General features: G+C 44.7%; 1 protein-coding gene across 4 annotated transcripts in view; it reads right to left on the reverse strand.

Annotated features, from left to right (window-relative positions):
- atm (ATM serine/threonine kinase) overlaps positions 1–21,839 on the reverse strand; it is a 215,734-nt gene that overhangs the window by 66,911 nt on the left and 126,984 nt on the right. For 3 of the 4 annotated variants that reach the window (XM_038818310.1, XM_038818311.1, XM_038818312.1), the window contains exons 35-41: positions 21,311–21,461; positions 16,718–16,894; positions 14,714–14,891; positions 12,936–13,021; positions 12,037–12,197; positions 9,117–9,225; positions 5,243–5,331 (exon numbers count right to left, since the gene is read on the reverse strand). In XM_038818310.1, the coding sequence (XP_038674238.1) occupies positions 5,243–5,331; positions 9,117–9,225; positions 12,037–12,197; positions 12,936–13,021; positions 14,714–14,891; positions 16,718–16,894; positions 21,311–21,461 (951 nt within the window). Of the gene's footprint in view, positions 1–5,242; positions 5,332–9,116; positions 9,226–12,036; positions 12,199–12,935; positions 13,022–14,713; positions 14,892–16,717; positions 16,895–21,310; positions 21,462–21,839 lie in introns of those variants that run through there. The other variant, XM_038818313.1, reaches the window with a different exon arrangement.

Consider the following 21,839-nt stretch of genomic DNA (forward strand, 5'->3'; position numbering starts at 1 on the left):
CACCTCCCCGCCCGTCGGGGGCATCATTATCGCATTAAGTAATCTTCTCAAGTTGGCCGACAGCTGCCTGCCTTTCACGAACGCAGTTTGGTCATCCCCAATCACCTCCGGTACGCAGTCCTCAATTCTAATCGCCAGTACCTTTGCCAGGAGCTTGGCATCTACATTGATCAGGGAGATTGGCCTGTATGACCCGCACGCTTCCGGATCTTTATCCCGCTTCAGTATCAGTGATATAGTGGCTTGCGACATCGTCGGCGGCAGGGTCCCTCTGTCCCTTGCCTCATTAAAAACCCTCGCCAAGACCGGGCCCACCAACTCAGAGAACTTCCTATAAAACTCTACTGGGTATCCATCCGGCCCCGGAGCTTTCCCCGACTGCATGGCCTTTAGGCCCCCCCAATACCTCCTCCACTCTAATCGGGGCCCCCAGCTCATCCACTCGCCCCCCACCTACTGTTGGGAATGTTAACCCGTCCAGAAACCTTTTCATCTCCTCCGGTTCTTCCGGAGGCTCCGAAGTGTACAGCTTGCTATAGAAGTCCCGGAATACCTTATTCAATCCTGCCGGGTCCTCCACTCTGCACCCCTCCCCATCCATCACTCTATTTATTTCCCTGGTCGCCTCCCTCTTCCTGAGTTGCTGCGCTAACAGTCTGCTAGCCTTTTCCCCATGCTCGTACACCACGCCCCTCGCCTTCCTAAGCTGTTCCACGGCCCTACTCGTGGATAACGCCCCCAGTTCCGCCTGTAGTCTCTGCCTCTCCCTGAGTAAAACCTCCCCCGGGGACTCCGCGTGTTCCTCATCTATCCGACACATTTCCCTAACCAATCTGTCCATCTCTGCCCTGTCCGCCCCAATTGAGATCAACTCTCCCCGCACTACTGCCTTTAGCGCCTCCGACAGGGTCGCCGCTGAGACCTCCCCTGTATCATTCACCTGCAAATAATTTTGCATACACCTCCGAAGCCTCTCACAGATCACCTCCTCTGACAGCAGTCCCACGTCTAGCCTCCATTGTGAGCGTTGGTGCTTCGCCCCTCCGACCTGCAGGTCTACCCAGTGCGGGGCATGGTCCGAGATAGTGATTGCCGAATATTCCGTGTTCTTTACCTCCCCTATACAGTCCCTGCTTAGGACAAAGAAGTCTATCCTAGAATATACTTTATGGACGTGTGAGTAAAACGAGTAGCCCCTTCCCGTCGGCTGTCTGGCTCTGCAGGGGTTCACTGCCCCCATTTGCTCCATAAACCCTTTCAGCTCCCTTGCCATTGCTGGGAGTCTACCCGTTCTGGGACACGACCGATCCAGCGCCGGATCAAGGACCATGTTAAAGTCCCCCCCCCCATTATTAGCCTACGAGTTTCCAGGTCCCGGGATCTTCCACAGCACTCTTTTAATAAAGTCCACGTCATCCCAGTTCGAGGCATATATATTCACCAGCACCACTCTTCTCCCCTCCAGTCTGCCCCTTACCATCAGGTATCTGCCCCCACTGTCTGTGGCTATGCCCTCTGCCTCAAATTGCGCCCGCTTGTTGATCATGATTGCCACCCCCCTGGACTTCGAGTCCAAGTCCTAGTGGAAGACCTGGCTAATCCAGCCCTTCCTTAGACTAGTCTGGTAAGACACTTTCAGATGCGTCACCTGCAAGATAATTACGTCCGCCCTTAGAGCCCACAAGTGCGCGAACATCCGTGCCCTCTTAACCGGCCCATTCAGTCCCCTGACATTCCAGGTGATCAGCCTTTCTCGGGCCGGCCCCCAGCCCGCGCGTCGCGCCATTCTTGGCCCGCCTCTTGGCTGCCTCCACCCTCGACCTCCTTCCCACTGTCTACATCAAATCCCTCCCACGTCAGCAGAACCCCCCCCCCCCCGCAATCCCCAACCCTGCCCTCCACTGGCTGTTTTCCCCCGCCCCACCTGACTCCCTTGACTAGCCAATCTGCGAGCCCGGTGACTCATCACTCCGGCGCCCCCCCCCTGTCTCATTTCCATTGTTTCCCCGTCCTCCTCCCCACTCCCCAGCGCCCCATCCCCTTCTCCAGCCCACTGGAGCAAACTCACTGGCACAGGAAGGCATACACAATCGTAAAACAAAAACCCCCAATTCACGTCCTTAACCGCCCTTGCTGACCGGCCACCCTTAGTTACAATACCGGCTCCAGTGGCCTCAGCGAGCCCAATAAAAAGTAAAAACCCACACGAAAAAGAAAAAACAGAAAAAAGAGGAAGAAGAAAAAAAAACCAGTAACCAAAAACAAAGGGAAGCGTCCCAAATGTCTTGCTTGGCACCTTTAACCCAGCAAACCGTTGAACAGCGGTCCAGGCACATTCGGCGTCCCTTCATACGGTAGTTCTTGGGTCCTAATTCGCGCCCGTGGGACCTCTTTTCGGGACCAGCCCCTGATCCCTCGCAAAGTCCATCGCTTCTTCAGGCTCGGCGAAGTAGTGGTGTTGACCCTGATGCGTGACCCAAAGATGGGCCGGGAACAGCAGGCCAAACTTCACGTGCTTCTTGAACAGCTCCTCCTTGATTTGTTTAAAGGCTGCTCGCCGCCGAGCCACCTCCTGGCTTAGGTCCTGGTATATGCGGAGAACACTGTTGTTCCACGTGCTGCTCCTGGCACTCTTCACCCACCGCAGCACCCGCTCCTTGTCCACGAACCTGTGGAACCTGATCACCATCGGACAATGGGGGGGGGGTTCTGCTGACGTGGGAGGGATTTGATGTAGACAGTGGGAAGGAGGTAGAGGGTGGAGGCAGCCAAGAGGCGGGCCAAGAATGGCGCGACGCGCGGGCTGGGGGCCGGCCCGAGAAAAGCTGATCACCTGGAATGTCAGGGGACTGAATGGGCCGGAGTGGTTGGCGTCACTCTGCTACGCCGGGTCCCCCGCCCTGCCGGGTAGGGGAGAATAATGCCCAATGTTTAGCTCTGGGAAGATTTTTGCTGTGAAGGTAAAGCAATTAAAATTCTGTGCTTTAGTGGCTGCTAGAATACCATAAGAAATTACAGTTCGAAAGATTACCTAGGTGTGTTTAATAGAGTTAGAATAGAAGAGATAGAGCATGGTAGCACAGCGGTTAGCACTGTTGCTTCACAGCACCAGGGACCCGGGTTCGATTCCCAGCTTGGGTCATTGCCTGCGCGGAGTGTGCACGTTTTCCCCGTGAATGCGTGGGTTTCCTCCGGGTGCTCCGGTTTCCTCCCACATATCCCGCAAGTCATGCTTGTTCGGTGAATTGGACATTCTGCATTCTCCCTCAGAGTGTACCCGAACAGGCGCTGGAGTGCGGCGATTAAGGAATATTCGCAGTAACTTCATTGCAGTGTCAATGTAAGCCTACTTGTGACAATAATAAATATTATTATTATTAAAAGTCGGTGGGCTTATCTGGAGAACTGAAGACATGGGCTGGAATTTTCTGACTGTTCCAGCCAGCAGGATATTCCGGTCAAAGGAACAATGAACCCCCGCCTCAGGAGGTGTATACAATATGAAACTCGGTTGACAGCGGCCAATGGCAGATCACCTCCACCACCATGAAACACGCTTGGGGAGGGGTGCAGGAAAACACACCCATGATATCTACACTGCTTGCAAAGACGTGTAGTCCAGAGAACTATATTTGTTTTGGGAACTAGAGCTAAATTAGTTTGAAAGTATTCAATAAACCCTGAAAAGATGCAAAATCCATTTACTTTGTCAGAATAAAGAAGTATTCGTAATTGAGGGGTAATGAACCTAAATGTCTGGCTGAGGATATCCAAGGCTAGGCTACGTGTTTATGAGATGGGTGGAACTTATGAAGGCTCTCTGTTTTCAATTTATATGGGTGTTTGCTGGGATGGGATTTTAGTTACAGATTGGATCTTGTGTGGTTTGCAGCTCATCGAGGGGAGATACAAGTAAATTACATTTATTCAGACCTGCACTGTAAATAGAGTAAAACATTAACTTCAACATTGACCGTGCGAAATGTGAATGAGGCTTAATTGCAGTTTGAAACTTGGGAACATTTGAAGCTGGGAGATTGCCTAGTTTGAAGCTGGTGGGAGAATCTACAGTAGGTCTCACAGTGATTTATTGCAAAAGAAAGTAACTAGCACATTAACGTGGGATAATAGAAAAGTAACCAGAACAAGGGACTAAGCCAAACATAGTTAAGGAAATGGAAGTTTTACCTCTGGGAATAGCTCGACGTGAGGAAAATTCTTTATGGAACTGTGGCATTCTGCTGTCCCTACACGTTCGGGGCTGGGATTCTCTGAAAACACGGCTAAGCGTAAACACCGGATTGTTTCACGGCGGCGTCAACGGGCCTCTTGGCCCAGCGATTCTGTAGCCGACAGGGGGCTAGCACTAGGCTGGAGTGCTCTGCGCTGCTCCAGCTACCGTATGTGGCCCTGCACTGCTCGCTGCTGGTCCGCGCATGTGCGCAGTGGCCGCTTCCACGCCAGCACGGTGCAACATGGCGGAGCCACACAGTGGGCCGGCACGGGAGGAGGTAGGGCCCCCCCCCCGGACCGCATGCGCCCGCCGATCAAGGGCCTGGTCATCGTGGAGGCCCCCCCGGAGTCCGATCCCCCCACCCCCCTCACCAGGACGGTCACCGTGGCCGCGGGTCCGAGCTCCCACCTGGCGGAACCATGTTTGATCTACGCCGGTGGGAACTCGGCCAGTCAACAGGCGGAGAATCGCCACGGGGGCCTCTTTCATCGGCCTCCGACTGGCGACGCATCGACTGCGCACGTGTGGCTGCGGCAATTCTCCGGTCATCGGGAGAAGTCTCAGCGCCATCTCCGATTCTCCAAGCCGGCGCGGGCTCAGAGAATCCCGGCCAATATCTTTAAGATCCATGTGCCTTAGAGGAACATTCTTGCGGCAAGTAGGAAGTAAACCCAACTGCAAACATATATGGCCATAAACTAAATTGTTAAGTTAATAGTGCTTGTTTCATTTAATTATTTTATATACATTAAAGTTTGTTTTAGTCCAAAAAAGTGAAATCTTGTGGCATAGTTCTATTGGTTAAAATTATGTATTTGGATTTGTTTTTGAATGATAATGGTTCCTAACAGGATCATGACAGCTGCTAATATCCATGAACTGTAACTGAGGTAGTTGTCTTCAAAACGTGAATAGATATGGAAAAGAATTGAGATAAGAATACAAAACTCAACAAATCTAGTGCCATCATGGACTAATGAATTAAGGATCTTTAACTTTAGTTCTTACCTGGCAAGTGGGTGCAACATCTTCCCTCCACCACAGCCATATAAACTATCAGGTTCTCCAATGCTTCTGTACACATCGATAAGGAGCTCCTATTAGAACATATTAATTTAATTATGAATATCATTTAAACATTTACAACACCTAACTTTGTCTGATACAACAATAAATTCACTTGGAACCCAATGTAGAGCAAATTTACGAGTCCAAGATCTTCTTTGCAAAATGAGGTACTTGCATAGTTTTACTCCCTTTCATTAACAAAAGGCTAAACCGCTGGTAATGGACTTTGTTCCTATTGAGTCGAAACGTGCCCGTAGAAACTTGTCCGTTAAATCACGTCCAACATCTTTATATCAAAACTCAAGTTATCACAAATACGCCTGCAATGATAGTTGTGATGTAAAATTATTACAGATATCCAAATAATATTCTTTAAATTTAGAGCACAAGTGGCCATTTGGTTCATTGCATCTTTGCCAACTGAAAAAAAGCTAGCCAGCCTAATTCCAGTTTCCAGTACTTGATCCATAACCTTGTGGATTTTGGCACATCAAGTTTATTTTCACATACTTCTTAAATGTGATGAGGGTTTCTGCCTCTACCACCCTTTCAGGCACAGACCCTCACCGCCAACTAAAACAAAACAACTCCCCATTACTCCTACTACCAATTATTTCAAATCTATATCCTCTGGTTATTGACCTCTCTCTATAGGGAAATAGGTTCTCCCTGCCCACTCTGAATCTCTCAATTTATTATTACATCTCCCTTCAACCTCTATTTATTATGGGCCAGGGTTTAGAAAACTACAAAGTATATCATAGAGTTCACCTGATCCACGACTTTTAATAGATTTTGTTTATGGGGAGCACAAGGGTCCACTCTCCAGGTGTTATGCAACAGAGATCGTAAGTATTTTAAAAACAAAACAATGTTTATTCTATGAACCAGGTTAACATTTTATAAACACACAGTAAACAGCTCATCAACTACCAACACATGTAACCCCACAGATACAATACTCTATAGGTAACACTTAATACCTTTCCTCGCAACATCCATAAGTTAAACCCTTTTTAATTAAGACAGCAGGTTTAAATTCTCTACAGAAACAGGTATTACTTTGAAATCATCAAGTGAGCTGAAGACATTCATTAGCTTGTAGAGAGATCATTACACATCCACTTGCTTTGAATACAGTTCTCCAACTCAAAGCGAAACTAAACAGAGCCAAAAAGAGCTTTCCACCCACACAATGACACCACTGCAGCCATTTGATAAAGCACTCTTTTCTTAAAGGGACATTCACATGACACTGTGCCAAAGAAAATAACTTTGGTTAATCCAATCGTTCCGCATAGCTAAAATGTTTTATGTCTGGCAACATTGTTGTAAATCTCCTCTTATTTCTCTGTTTTGTGACCACATCCTTCCGATAATGTGGTTACCAGAATGCTATACTGCAGCCTAACTAGTGTTTTATAAAGTTCCAGCATAAACTTCCTGCTCTTGTATTCTACATGTTGGCTAATAAAGTTTCCTGTATGCCTTCTTAACCACCTTATCTACTTGTCCTGTTACATTTGGGGATCTATGAACATGTACTCCAATGCGCCTTATTCCTCTATACGTCTTAGTGCCCTACCATTTATTATGTATTTGGCATCCTCAAATACATTACCTCCCAATTCACTAGTTTGAATTCCATTTGAACTTTTCTTCTCACATGACCAGTCCTTTTATTACGGGCCAGGGTTTAGAGAACCCCAAAGTGTATCATGGAGTTCACCTGACCCATGACCTTTAATAGATTTTGGTTATGGGGAGCACAAGGGCCCACCCTACAGGCGTGATGCAACAGGGATCTAAAGAACTTTTAAAAGAAAACAATGTTTATTCTATGAATCCAGTTAACATTTTACAAACACACAGTAAACATCTTAGCAACGATCAACTCAAGTACTCCCCTCAAAGAATACAGTACTCTGAAAGTAACCCTCAATCTTTCCTGGCAACATCCATAAGACAAATACCCTCTTTAACAAAGACAGCTGGTATAAATTCTCTACTAACAGCAGTTATCACTTTTAAATTAGCAAGTGATAGGAAGACATTTTTTTCAGGCCGAGAGAGATCAAAATTACACCTTGTTTGGATGTAGCTCCAACTCTGAAAACAAAACTAAACACACACTGTAGCTGCCAGCTCAAAAACGAAAGTAAAAGCAGACAGACAGCCCAGCTCCACCCACACCCTGACATCACTGCAGCTATTTGATAAACACCCATTTCTTAAAGGTACATCCACTACAGCTATTTGATAAACACCCATATCTTAAAGGTACTCTCACATGATACTTTGTCTACAGCTCCACACTATCAACCACATGGCCAATTCTTGTATCATCTAAAACTTCTTAATCATGTTCTGTACAATTAAGTTGAAATCTGAGTATTGTATCCTGTGGAACCCCACTGAAAACAGCCTTCCAGTAACAAAGACAGCCAATGACCAGCTACTCCCACCACTGAGCCAACTTTGGGTCCAATTTGCCACTTTTTCTTGGATCTTCTGCCCGTTTAATTTTCTGATCAGCCACCATGTGGGACCTTATAAAGTCTTGCTAAAGTCAATGCAAACTATATCAAACATGTTAGCTTCATCAACCCTCTTTGTTACCTCTTCAAAAAATTCAATCAAGTTAGTCAGACATGATCTTTCCGTAACAATGCATGCTCACTCTCCTTGATCAATCTGTGTATTTCTAAATGATGATTATCATCATCTCAAAACTTTTTCTAATAATTTGCCCACCACTGAAATTAGGTCTGAAATTATTTGGTCCGTCCCTTTACCCATTTGAAAAGAACGGTTTGTGGGTTATAATGCCAAAGAATAAACTTCATATTTTTTGTTCAGTGGCTAATTTATTTTAATAACATTGCTAATTTGCAATTCAGTATGAGAAGATTATCCACATTAATCTTTAGTCACCTCCATGAGACAACATGATTGCAGTCAAAGGCAAGTCTCAATATAGATTAATTTCCATTGTTGGGATATGGTGGGTGGCAAATTGCACCACGCCGCCGGCAGTGATTCTCCGCAGAACAGAGAAACGCGCCATTGGTGCAGGCGTGGTTGGCACGGCACCGGTCACGGGCCTACGCGGCAGGCCCACCAATTCTCCGGCCCGCATGGGCCGAGCAGCCGTAAGAAAAGAGTCGAGTCCCGCGGCGCCGTTCTAACCTGCTCTGGGCCGGCGGCACCTCGGCGTGTAAGGGTCGGGTCCTGACCCTGGGGGGGGGGGGGGGGGGGCCTCCAATGTGGCCTGGCTCACGATCGGGACCCACCGATCTGCAGGCCGGCCTCTGTGGCTGGGGGCCTCCTTTCCTACGCGCTGGCCCCTATAGTCCTGCACCATGTTGTGTTGGGGCCGGCACGTTGAAGGAGGCCACTGCGCATGCACGGTTTGGCGCTGGTGCCACTGCGCATATCCTCGTTGGCGCTGGCCCAACTGCGCATGCGCGGATCCCGCGGCGCACAGTCTGCGCCCGGATCTGCAGCTGGAGCGGCATGAAACGTGCGCGGTCGTAAAACGCGACGGCGTTTATGCCGGCATGGACACTCTGCTGCGGGATTGGAGAATCCTGCCCAATAGCTGTGACTGACTGCCAAACACAGACATGGCGAATTCTTGTTTACTTATTTATTAAATATTTTATCAAGCACCAAATTATCCTTCATACATTCAAGTGTTTAATACGAATGGCCTAATAGGGTCTATTCATTTTCTGCCTTGGAGAGTTTATTGCAGATATGGGAGAAGATAAACGTTTCAAGGAGATATTGAAGTTCCATTTTAGGCATATACCTGTAAACCAATCCCTGTTTCTTCTTTGCTTTTGTTGCTCAAGCTGAAGATTGTTAGTTCTTGGCTGGTCTCATCAAACTTTAGGCTGCGTGCTGCTTTGTAAGAACTCCTAACAAAATCAGAAACACGGTTATTTCAACTTAGGTTGTAGTATCTGCGGTGTCTTGCTAGGAGTGTCTCATTATTTACCTGATGTAGAAAATATATTTCATACTAAGAGTTTGCAGAAGTTGGTACATTTTGAAGTTACTATTTTTGGCTCCATGGGAGCATTTTCAGCCTGCATAAAAGGTGGGGTTTAGGTTGGAAGTCAATGGGCCGGATTCTCCGTTTCTGAGTCTAAGTGTTGACGCCAACGGAGAATCTGTGGACTTTCACGTCAGAAGATTCGGCGGCAAACCCGCACCGAATCTGCTTCCGGTGAGGGACTAGCACCGGTGCCACGTGGAACATCACCAAACCCATAAAAAACGGTGCGGGAATCGCAGGGCTGACAAGCTGCAGCCGCGCTTAAACTATATACAGGGCCGAAAAGATGGGACAGGTTGTGCTGGAGCACCCATACAGCTGATCGTTCGGTTGGGGCCAGAGGGAATGCAGGGTGGTGCCCTGGGGGGGGGGGTCACCTATATGACCAAGGCACCAGGTTTAAAGCGGGCTGTCAGCAGCATGCGCAGCTGCATGGCTGCCTTGTCAGCCTCGGTAATTGTGTTGCGTACCTGTCCACCCGGACCCCACAGCCCACCTCCTGGCCACGCCCCACTACTCCCCCCAGCCCTGGCAGAAGCTACCCGGCCAACTGCACGGCTGTCGGTGAAGTATGGCGGTGCTGGACACTGTCCGTACACCCTCTTTCTCTCAGCAGCCACCATGCCAGGGTCATGACTTGTGATAGCACACATGGACCACGACGTCGGGAATTCGGCCCATCGGAGGCAGAGAATCATGGATGAGCCGACTAATGATACGCGAACGGTGCTTCAACTATGTGCGGCATGTGTCACATTGACGCAGCTTTCGAGGAGGCTGAACACTGATTCGGCGTCAAACCGCACCTGCCGCAATTTTGGCATCGGGAGCTATTTTCCGCCTAATCGCACGCCCTAATTTCAGCATCGGCTAAAGGAGAATCCCGCCCTATATTTCTAAAATTAACTCAACCTGCCTTCTTCAGTTGGGGGAAACAGTGACCAAACCATTCCCAGAAGTCTGATCAATTGTTGAAAACTCATAAAAAGGCTGCATGCTCCACTTTTATAAGCTTTCTATTTTTAGTCATGTTGGCCAGATTTCCCTGGCCTACGAAAATCACACAGGTGAGGAAGACAGGACCCATAGCAGGGAGAGTTTTTCTCCGAGGTCGAACAAGCTTACTTGTAAAGCCCCCCCAATCTCCACCCGAGTTGAGCACCCCATGACCATGCTCTATCCTCCTGCAACCACAATCTTGCATGCATTTTCCTCTGTAATCATCCCACCAACCCCCAAGATCTGCCTACTCTTCCACTGCATTCTTCTACTGCAGGCTTAACTAGTGAACAGATAGCCAAACTATCGATCAGCATTGGCTGATGGGTGGTAGGTCTGAAGAAAAAAGCTGATACAGGAGAACATTCTGGATAACTCATACATATGCACATGAAGTAACTTCATAATTCCTCCCCAACTCTTTGAACATGTGCCTTGGTCTGCTTGGAAAGTAGTGCAAGAGTAATTGACTGTTTTGCAGGCCAGTGTTGAGAAACCAATCATATAACCTGGACACCATTTCACGTACTTAATCATCTATCCTTTACTCTTGCACTTTCATATTTCAGACAAGCCTGAAAATAATAAAATAATAATTTTGTTGTTTATTGAAGAAATCTTATCATTGAATGGTCATTCTGAGATTCATAGATAAAACGCATAATTGACTGTATAAATACAAATTACTGCAGATTCTGGAATATGAAACAAAAAAGAAAATGCTGGAAAATCTCCGCAGGTCTGACAGCACCTGTAGGGAGAGAAAAGAACTAAAGTTTAGAGTCCGATGACTCTTTGGCAAAGCTGCTTTGACAAAGAGTCATCGGGGTCGAAACATTAGCTCTTTTCTCTCCCTACAGATGCTGCCAGACCTGCGGAGATTTTCCAGCATTTTCTTTTTTGTATTTGACTGTATAGCTGGCTGTAGAAATTATTAAATATAGGCTGTGACCCATGCAGTAATGGAACTAGAGATGGAAAGTGCACTTCTCCCATCTCAGTCACAACACAACCCGCACAAGTGGCCCTGAGCTCTCCCTTTCCCAGGGAACACAGTTATTTGCCCAGGAATTAGGGGGGGAAAACGGTGGTTCTCTCTCAGTTTGTTTCTGCTACAGGCTTTATTAAAAAGTTATAGCTCACTTTAAGTTAAAAGTTTAAGTAGCTGAATGATGCTGCTCAAGAGACACTTTAAACTTTTCCCACAGTTTTTAATCAATACAAATAGCCGAAGGAGACTTTGGGCATCTTCAAAGGCAACTGTTTGCTCTTTTACCACTGTGGTTTCACTGACTGTCATTTATAGTAGGAAAATCATGTGAGCACAAACAGGTTCATTATGTACAATGATGACTGTGCCCTCGAAAAAGGTACTTCGACTCAGTTGAGTTTGAATGACTGCTAAATTAAAACAAAGCTGTCAATCATAAATATATTTGGTCACAAATATTTTTAATTCAATATTTTACATCATCCCTCAGACACCAGCCTTTGAAAAACCATCGAATACTGATCAATAGTATCAAGTTGGGACATTGATGCTCATTTTAGTTGAGCTGAAAGAATTAAATAATTCTCTATCTCAAGACAAAAATGTGTTACTTTGGTCATGAGACATCTCTGCTCATATCAGATAAGAATTGCAATTATTTGCTACAGTTTCAGCTGGTACCGTTTCAATTCCTCCTCTTCAGATCTGATTTTATCTGCATAGATTTCTGTGCATAGCAAGGCTGTAAAGTGAGCTGCGCATGATTGGGCTGTCAAAGCAACCTCCAAGTAGTTCAGATCCAGCCAGAAGTTGTCATCCCATACGGTGCTCAGCTGGTGTCTAGAATGAGAAAGATACAGATAAATTGGTAAGACAATTATTTTTGTTGCGTCATCTCAAATTTCAAATGTCGCAAATTAGTAAATCAAATAGATTGCGGACTAGATTATTTGGTCCCCGGCCTCGTGTTTATTGGTAGCAAAATGTTTGCTGGTGGCAGGATTCTCCATTCTCTTTGCTTGTCAATGAGATTCCCCAATTGAAGCTACCCCAGGCCGGCGGGAAGCCTGCGGGCGGGAGTGTGGCTGCTGGCGGGAACAGAGAATCCCAATGGCCAAAGAATTCCGGCCCATATTTAACTGCACAAATATGTGGAAACATTGAATTCAACATTAAACCCAGGGCATCATGGTGGCGCAATGGTTAGCACTACTATCTCACGGTGCCGAGGTCCAAGGAACAATCCTGGCTCTGGGTCACTGTCCGTGTGGAGTTTGCACATTCTCCCAAAAGGTGTGCAGGATAGGTAGATGGCCATGTTAAATTGCCCCGTAATTAGAAAAAATGAATTGGGTACTCTAAATTTATTTAAAAATCATTAAACCAAATCATTGTCGTGTAGTGATTCTTGAATTAAGGATCTTAGTAAGTGTGGATAATATTTTAGATGTAACTCTTCATCACAACTCAAAAGGAAACAGAATTCTGATGAAGTTATACCTTAGCTAACCTATTTTTCTTCTTTGATGCTGCTGACTTGTAGTGTATTTTAGTTTAAAAAAGACAGAACATGTGAGACCTTTTTGTTTTCGCAAGTAATCGACCACTGCCAACATGGTGCGCCGAGATGCTTTATCCATGTGTGCCTGGGGAAGACTGTCTGTTTCTATGGAAATAAAAATAGGTCAACAAAAATGCATGTATTTCGATCACAATTCTATGATAACATACAACATTCTCATACTTTTACTCAAGCTGCAGTACCTTTCACAAAATACACCAACAGCTGATAATCAGTTTACCATCTGTAATGATAAATGCAGCCACTCAAAAGATATTTGCCCACCTTTTAATCATATATCCTTGATGATGATGAGTATCAGTGGTTGAGACCCACACTCTGATTTACCCTATGACAATGAAAACCCCAGATCCAAATGGTCAATGCTATTTTAGCCATAACTGAAAGGAAGAGCTTGGTCTAGGTCACTGATGTGAATTTTAGAATCGTCCGTGGAACCGAGTTCAGGCACAGAAATCATGTAATTGGAAGGTGTCACTGGTTCTCAATGCCCAGTGATGCATTTGGATTTTCAAAGGGAGGGCAGAAGGAGGCAGCTGGCAACCTGTACACCTCCAAATCATTATATGTTCAGCTCGTAAGGCGAGTGGAGATCAACAGTTAACAATTTTCAAATGGCTGGCACAGAAATATGGAGGATCCGAGCCATGTTGAGCATAGCTATGAGAACATAGCAGGCAGACATTAATGCTGAGGCAGCAGCGTGAAAAAGTTGCATAAAAGAGGAGAGTGAAACTCAGCTGTTGATGCAAATGCGCACAGTTGCCGTCACTAGACAGATCTGATTTTGTGAGGAGAGAGTAATTGAGGAGAACATGATGCTGATAGCATTCGTGGCCATCTCTAACCACACCCACCTGCTTGGTCTTCTGGCTCACTGAGAGTCTTCTTCCAGGTGGAGGAACGATATAGCTCTCCTTTCAGCCACTGCTGTGAGCAGGGTCTCAAGCGAGGCATCAGAAAAACTGAGGCCACCTGCCCAAACCACTACAGGCCCTCAAGCTCTCCCTGCTCACCCATTTGCAAAGGCAATAAAAGCTCACAGTAAGAAGTCTTTACAACACCAGGTTAAAGTCCAACAGGTTTGTTTCAAACACGAGCTTTCGGAGCACGAGTTTCGAAAGCTCGTGTTTGAAACAAACCTGTTGGACTTTAACCTGGTGTTGTAAGACTTCTTACTGTGCTCACCCCAGTCCAACGCCGGCATCTCCACATCAATAAAAGCTCAGGCATGGCTGTTGTTTGCCTTTGAAACTTTTCATCCAAGTCCAACTTCCGCAGCTGATGCCCCTATTTGCTCGCCATCGTGCTAAAGTGGCTGCCCCTTTGAAAACTGCCTTGTGGGGGTTGGTACCCGGAAATGTTCCGGGCATTAGATTCTTGACTTTGGAATGAAAGTTTGCCGTGCTATCATTGCTGCTTTTCCCCATTCCATGTTTGTCTTCTTAGTTGTAGCAGTAGCTTCCTATTGGTAAGTACTGGAAGATTGAAGGACAGAAGCAAACCCTAATCCCATTGTTACAGTGACTAATTCAAAAATCAGAGCATTGCACAGACAGGTGGAGTACAGATATATCTCATTTTATTGGATTCCTGATCCCAGTTCTTCTGATCCTGAAGGAACTATGCAGAAAACATTTGGGCTGTCACTGAAATAAGTGAGCTCGTTATTTTAGGTTTTACACATCACAAATTTTATTTTAGATTACTCATTTTAAACAAATTTATGTACAACACTGCAATATTGTTACAGTGAACAAATGTACAATCAATTACCTGAGTCACCAATAGCCGGTGTGGTGGATCGGCTGGAGCTTGATCCCATTCTACAGCATGCATTAAAAAAACCTTTAATGTGGTTAGATAACAACACCTGCCAGGGGCTATCATTTTCGTTAAGGAGAATATCATGGACCAAGTATGGAAGAACCATCTGGCAGAAGTCAGTCTTCACCTGATGAAGCAAATTAGCCAACAGTAGCAAATCAATCAATTGCAACTTCACGATTACAGTGTACCAAGATTAAATCTACACGCAAATTTTAAGAATTCAAGCATTCCATGCAAATAAAAGCTTTCAAAATATAGTTACAAATATCTAGTGCATAATTCATGCTTTATGATCTAACTATAAATATAACTGTTTCAGGAATTAACGTTTTAAATGTAGAAAAATGAAGGCATCTGGTTGAGAAAATGGTTTAAAAAAACAGATGTAAATGCCCTCAAGGAAGCCTGGGTTTATTACACTTAAAATTACACTTAGCCTGTGCTTATCTCGCAAGTTCAGAATTGACAGTAAAAAACCTTGAATAATGAATCCCTGTCTAAGCTTATAATGAAGTACGAGAGTCTGGAGGGAGTGCAATTACATCCATTAGAAATATAAATAATTATCTGGGTTACAGAATGCTGAGGATAAAATAATAAATTTACATTTCTGTTTGAAATCCCAAAGATTGTCACCTCAGTATAGAGATAGTGATTCAGAGGGTGTCTTGGTAAGAAGGTTCTTTTGTTTATCTGTGTGTGTTTGCTGACAGAAGTAAGTGGTTCAGTTTGGGAATAGATACAGACAGTTGCAGATTTGGTTTTGTGTAGGTTGCAACTCACTTAGTGGGCAAAGCCAAAATAAATGTTAGTCAGGCTTGCGTTTAAGCAGACAAAATACTAACTTCTTCGTTCACCACACGGAAAGCCGGTGGGGCTGGAGCTCAGTTTGGAGTTCGAGAACGGGAAAGAAGTTGGAAGAATGCCTAGTTTGAAGCTAGAGGAAGAAATCCAAAGTGATCTTCACAGAGCCATGTGGCAGAAAGCATAGAGCTTGAAGTTAGCTTGGGAAGAGCTGTACAGAAACTGTTGGAGCACACTGGGAAAAGCAGTCTACATATGACCAAAGCCAGGAACTGGAGACCTCAGTCCTGTGGTCATTAAAGAACATTGGAATGTCGCTAAGAATCCCATAAATCCTGTATCTTGGAGGAAGTTGGGATACTGAGGAGAATTAAAATAAACTCCGGAGGGCTTTGGCATACCTTGGGATTGGTCCCAGGAAAAGTGAATGAACATTCAAGATTTTATAAGATAAAGGATAGCTGGTGGGGGTGGGTGGAGGAATAAAAAGCAGAACTGAATTTATAATGCAAATCTTTATAAGCTAGTTAAGTGGTGCTTGCTTTGTTTATTTTTTCATTATATACAATAAAGTTTGTTTTTGTTTCAAACACATGAAATCTTGTGGTCAATTGCTGGGTGTTCAGAGCTCTTTTCTAACATTAACAGACCCCAGTAGGATCTAACAATATTAATTCTCAATTGCATTAGAATCCTAAATTAAGCTGCATCACTTGTCTTCTCTGTAGCTACAATCAATGCTTATAAAATTGGAGAAACGTCACTGAGCACCTATGAAATAACTGGATGTGAACAACAATTGCCTGGTCCCGAAGCTTTGAAATTTCCTCCCTAAGCCTCTCCTTCTTCCTTTACCATGCTCCTTAAATCCACCTCTTTGACCAAGTTTTTGGCAATCTGCCTTAATATCACCGCATGTGGCTCAGTGTATAATTCTGCTTTGGACATTTATTGTATTAAAGGGGCAATATAAATATAGCTCGTCACTGATTTAATTTCTAAACAGAAGTTAGCCACTGATAAATCTAGTTCTGAGTGTTTTAATCTTCATTGTTTTACTTTACCAAAATACGCAAATTAGATTTTCATGCAAAGACACAACTAATAATCTGCAGCATCCAGTATCTTGAACAGTTTCCAAATTACCTCACACATTGGCTTTATTAACTGCAGAACTTCACTTCTCACACCTCCACTGTCCAGCAATGCGCAGGTCAGAGTTTTCAGCCACGTGTCATGGTTTCCAGTCTGAGGTATCCACAAACTGCCATCGTCGAGATTTTCAGAAGGACTAGAACTCTTGTCTACCGGCAACTCGTGAACCTGAAGCCAGGAAATCATAGATTCAAGACAATGGTTTAAAAATACATTGCATGGTACCTGACTCAATTGTCTTTTGGTTTCTGTATAACATCAAGTATGTCCAAGCATTGGATGCAGTGCAGGCAAGGGCAAGTAAACAGATAGCGTTAAAGATAGCTACGTATTTCAAAAGTAAGGAACACAGGCTGAAGTTTAGAGGAAGGACGGTTTAGATTCAACCATTTTATGCAGAGGATTCTGAAAATACAGAACAGACTATCCAAGGAGGCAGAGAGTTGGAAAATGTAATTGAATACTTGAATACAAAATTAGCGAGTAATTGAATGAGAATAATCAACCTCGAGACTGGACATATTTTGCCAAAAAGTGAAATTTGTTGTTTTTGGCAATTGCCTCATGGACGCTAGTAGCTTTCCCTGATCCCTCAAGGGGAGATAGCAGCATAGTAGTAATGTCACTGGTTTAGTAATCCAGATGCCCAGGCTAATGTCCTGTGGGCGAGGACTCAAATTCCACCACAGTAGCTGGTGGAATTTTAAATTCAATTAACAAGTCTGGAATATAAAGCTAGGCTCAGTAATGATGACAATGACAGTTATCACTGACTGTTATAAAATCCATTTGGCTTACTTGTGGCTGCACTTTGGAAGGAAATCTATCATCATTACTTGGTTTGGTCTACATGTTACTCCATACTCACATCAATATGGTGGACACTTACTGCTCTCTGAAATGGTCTAGCAAGCTACTCAGTTCAATTGCAATTAGGGAATGGTCAAGAAATACCCACATTCCATGAAATAATAAAAAAAACAGGCAGAGTGCTCAATGTCATATGGTGGCCCCAGAGTGGGGCTTCCCCTGTTTGGCATCCAGTATCCAATGGAAGGCCCTGCAATAGCAAGAGCTGTCCTCGTGAGAAAAAACCCACTGTGCTCCCCACACTGATCCTCCTTCACCTCCATTTGCCAAAGCCCTGACGAGGCCACCCCACATAGCTGGGTTCCGGGGCTTCCATAATTGGTTCTAGCTCCGGGCCTCTGGCAGTCCCAAGAAATGTGAAATGCCGGCCTTGAATGGCTGCTGCCGACATTCAATTCAGCCTAGGATGTAGCAGATATATGGCAAATGCAGCTCACAAAGCCAAATGTAAAGCAACATATTTAGGGAAGGGAACAAAGAATAGAAACACACCACAAGTACATTAACTTTTCAGTGTACTGGAGGAAGAGATACATATATAGACCAGGACCTCAGGTGGAAAAAAGACAAAGCGGCAAAGAGGATTAAAATAGCTTTTAGAAATAGGTTATAGGTAGCAAGATGATGAATACAAAAGCCAGATGAAGAATTGGTACAATACAGTTATGATGACCTCTGCAGTTTGCAAAAAGCCTGTATTTTTCTGACATCCCCTGGATAAAGTGAAACTAAGATCATTCAAAAAAGGAGAATAATGGATTTCCTGACTGTGAGGTCAGTTCTGAGAAGTGACCTGGTGACTTGAGGTTGCAATGGAAATGAACGCTAGTTGATGAAAAAGACAAGTAGGAGTGAATTTGCAGCCTGCTGCACTGTAGATAACAGAGTTCTTGGTGTACTCAGTCCTTTAGCAGGGGAACAACAGAGAATGCACTTTTATAACGAGTTGTGCAATACCGTTAAAAAGGAAAGAAAGGTGAACACAGAGTTAAAGCTAGAATCATAAATTGGGAGAACTCCACCGATACCACTTAATTTTTCCAGAGATGACCAGACCATTTGATGGAGTTTATTAAAGGGTTCAAATAAAGGACAACCTGGGAATGTGTGCCATTAAGACTTTTGTGAACCTAGCTAAGGTGGTTTGGCAGGAGGGTGCTTATTGGTGTGAATTGTATCCCAGGATTTCAGGTGAAATAAAGCTGCTGGTGAAAGTGACTCAAGGGCAAATCCAATGAGTGAGAAAAACGAGAGACCCTCCATATAGGAGGAAGAGTTTAATGAACGATGGAACTACGTGTGTGCCACATATGTACTGGGAGTGATGTTGGGACATTTGTGAGAATTGCCTTTATTGTATTGACTATTTAAAATGAATTTTTTCCATTGAAATATAATTTGTCAGTAAATATACTTAATTTTATGTTGATTTTGCATTTGACTATTATAGTAAAATTTTAAAAAGTGAAATCATGTCCATCAGTTCCTTCATCAGCGGTTGTTTGGGAATTAACGCCAGCAAAACTAAGAAGCTGGTCATTGAATTCAGGTAGCGAACTATTGTACACACCCCTGTCTGTATCAATGGTGCTGAGGTGGAGATGGTTGGCAGTTTCAAATTCCTAGGTGTATACATCAGCAACAATCTATCCTGGTTCACCCATGTCGACGCTACAATCAAGCACAACATCACCTCCACTTCCTCAGAAAACTAAGCAAATCTGGCATGTCCACATTGACTCTCACCAATTTTTACAGATGCACCATAGAAAGCATCCTATCAGGTTGCATCGCAGCCTGGTATGGCAACCGGTTGGTCCATGACCATAAGAAATTACAGACAGTCGTGAGCACAGCCCAGTCAAACACGTCTCCCATCCATTGACTCTGTCTGCACCCCCCACTGCCTTGGGAAGGTGGGCAGCATAATCAAAGACCCCTCCCACCTAGGTTATTTACTCTTCCAATCTCTTTCTTCAGGCAGGAGATATAAAAGTCTGAGAACACGCACTAACAGATTCAAAACAGCTTTCCTCCCCGCCGTTATCAGACTCTCTCACAGACTGACCTAATCTCTCCACGCATCTTCTCTACTGAGTAGTACTACACTCCTTATGCTTCACTCGATGTCGGTATCTATGGACGGTATTCTCTAATAATGGGGCTATGTCCCCACACCGGCATGAAAACCGGCGCCAACGGCCCCCGAAAGTGAGGAATTCTCCCCTTTCTAGGGGGCTAGGTTGCCACTGGAGTGGTCCCGCAGCTCCAGCAGGCGCAAAACGGCCCTCGAAATTGCAGAACGGCCGGTGTATTTCCGCGCATGCGTGGGGGTTCCCTTCTCTGCACCGGCCCCCAGGCAATATGGTGGAGCCCTGTGGGGGACCGGCGCAGAGTAAAGTAGGCCCCCAAGGAACCAGCCCTCCCGCCGATCGGTAGGCCCCGATCGCGGGCCAGGCCACCGTGGCCCACCCCCCCATGGTCAGATCCTCCCGCTCCCCCCTCCAGGTCCCGCCGTGTGGGAGGTGCGTAATCCACGCCGGCGGGACTCGGCCAAACTCATCAGCCACTCGGCCCATTGTGGCCCAGAGAATCGCTGGCGGCGTTGTCAACGGCCCCCGACCAACGATGCGGCGATCCCGCGATGCCCGAAAAACGGCGCCAGGGAATGGTAAAACCGGCATCGGGGCCCGATTTTCGAGCCCCCATGGGGTCAGAGAATCCCAATCCATGTATTTATGTTGCGCATTTATCATATGCCCCATGTTTTTCATGTATGGAACGATCTACCTGGACTGTACACTGAACAATACTATTCACTGTACCTCGGTACACGTGACAATAAACCCAAATCCTAATTAATTTTTTTTAAAGTATCTACGGGGATTTTATCATAGTTTTTAGGTCATCACTGGAGTACTGTGAGCAGTCTTGCTTAGCCCATTATAAAAAGGATATTGCAACTGGAGAAAATGTCAAACACAGACTCACTGAAATAATGCTAGAGATTTGAGGATAAATTTATGATGAAAAAGGAGGACTATATTTCTGGAGCAGGAAAGGTTAAGGAAGTGTTTACAGAAATGTTCAAAATTATGAAAGGATTTAAAAGATAACCAATTGGAGACTTTTCCACTTAATCTGTTGATGAGAGAAAACATACATTTAGGGTTTGTACCAAAAGCATAGAAGGGAGGTCAGATTTAAAATGTGGTAAACATTACAACTAGCTATTGAAACAAAGTCAATCAAATATTTTTAGACAGTAATATATTAAAAACTTGAAACATTTAAGATATGCAAAATAACTAGGGAAATTATATTGAAGTATAAAGCTCAACTCGTAAAGACTTGAAATGGCCTTCTGCTGTGCTTAAATTTCTATGATATTCCCAGAGGGACCATCACATAACCATCAGGAATCTGGATGACTTTCTCCCAGTTCAGCATAGGAATGGGAAGAGCAATGGTTGACTCAAAGCACTCATCATCCATTGTTACAGTCCACTCATCGACTGAATCAGGAGTTTTCCTAATCTGCAGGACAGTCTACACAACACCATTATCAACTGAACTTCAAATAACGCTTCCTACTCCTGTTTTAAACTGTTAGTTGCTGGTCATCATACATGGATCAAATATGATGTAGCTTCAGAAAGTAATATCAATTCTACTGTTAGAATGACATGGTTCACAGGGTTGTCGGATGATTACCTTTTGTTTGGCTGTTCGGAATGGTTGTAAATACATTAGCATAGGATCAGGACCGTTGGGGTCATTTTTACTCTGTTCCCAGAACTGGTGACCTGACTGTGTAGCAAGAATGTTCTTTGCACAAGTAGCTGCTGCAAAGCGAACTTCGATGCTTGCAGAAAAGAATAGAAAAGATAATATTGTAAAAACTAATTGGTCATCCCTTAAACATAATGAAATTTAATCAATCAACCTTTTGAGTACATCTTTCTACACTTATTTGATTTTTTTTCAGTTCTCTTCCACTCCATGCACCTTCGCATACCAAGAGGTTTCTGTAAAATGACTAACAACAATCTTTAGGTTTGACTATAAGCTGTTTGAAATCACATCATGTGACTCATTCTGAACTGGTTGTCAGGGGGCACCTGATTGACTGCCCCTCTAATTCTCTGACTGGAGGGGGAGATTCTGGCCGTTACCCTGGATTTGCATATGGCAACACAGTTAAGATGAACTGTTCATTAAATGCAGAAAACAAACTTGAATT

The sequence above is a fragment of the Scyliorhinus canicula genome, chromosome 14 (assembly GCF_902713615.1).
Source record: "Scyliorhinus canicula chromosome 14, sScyCan1.1, whole genome shotgun sequence".
Taxonomy (NCBI): Eukaryota; Metazoa; Chordata; class Chondrichthyes; order Carcharhiniformes; family Scyliorhinidae; genus Scyliorhinus; species Scyliorhinus canicula.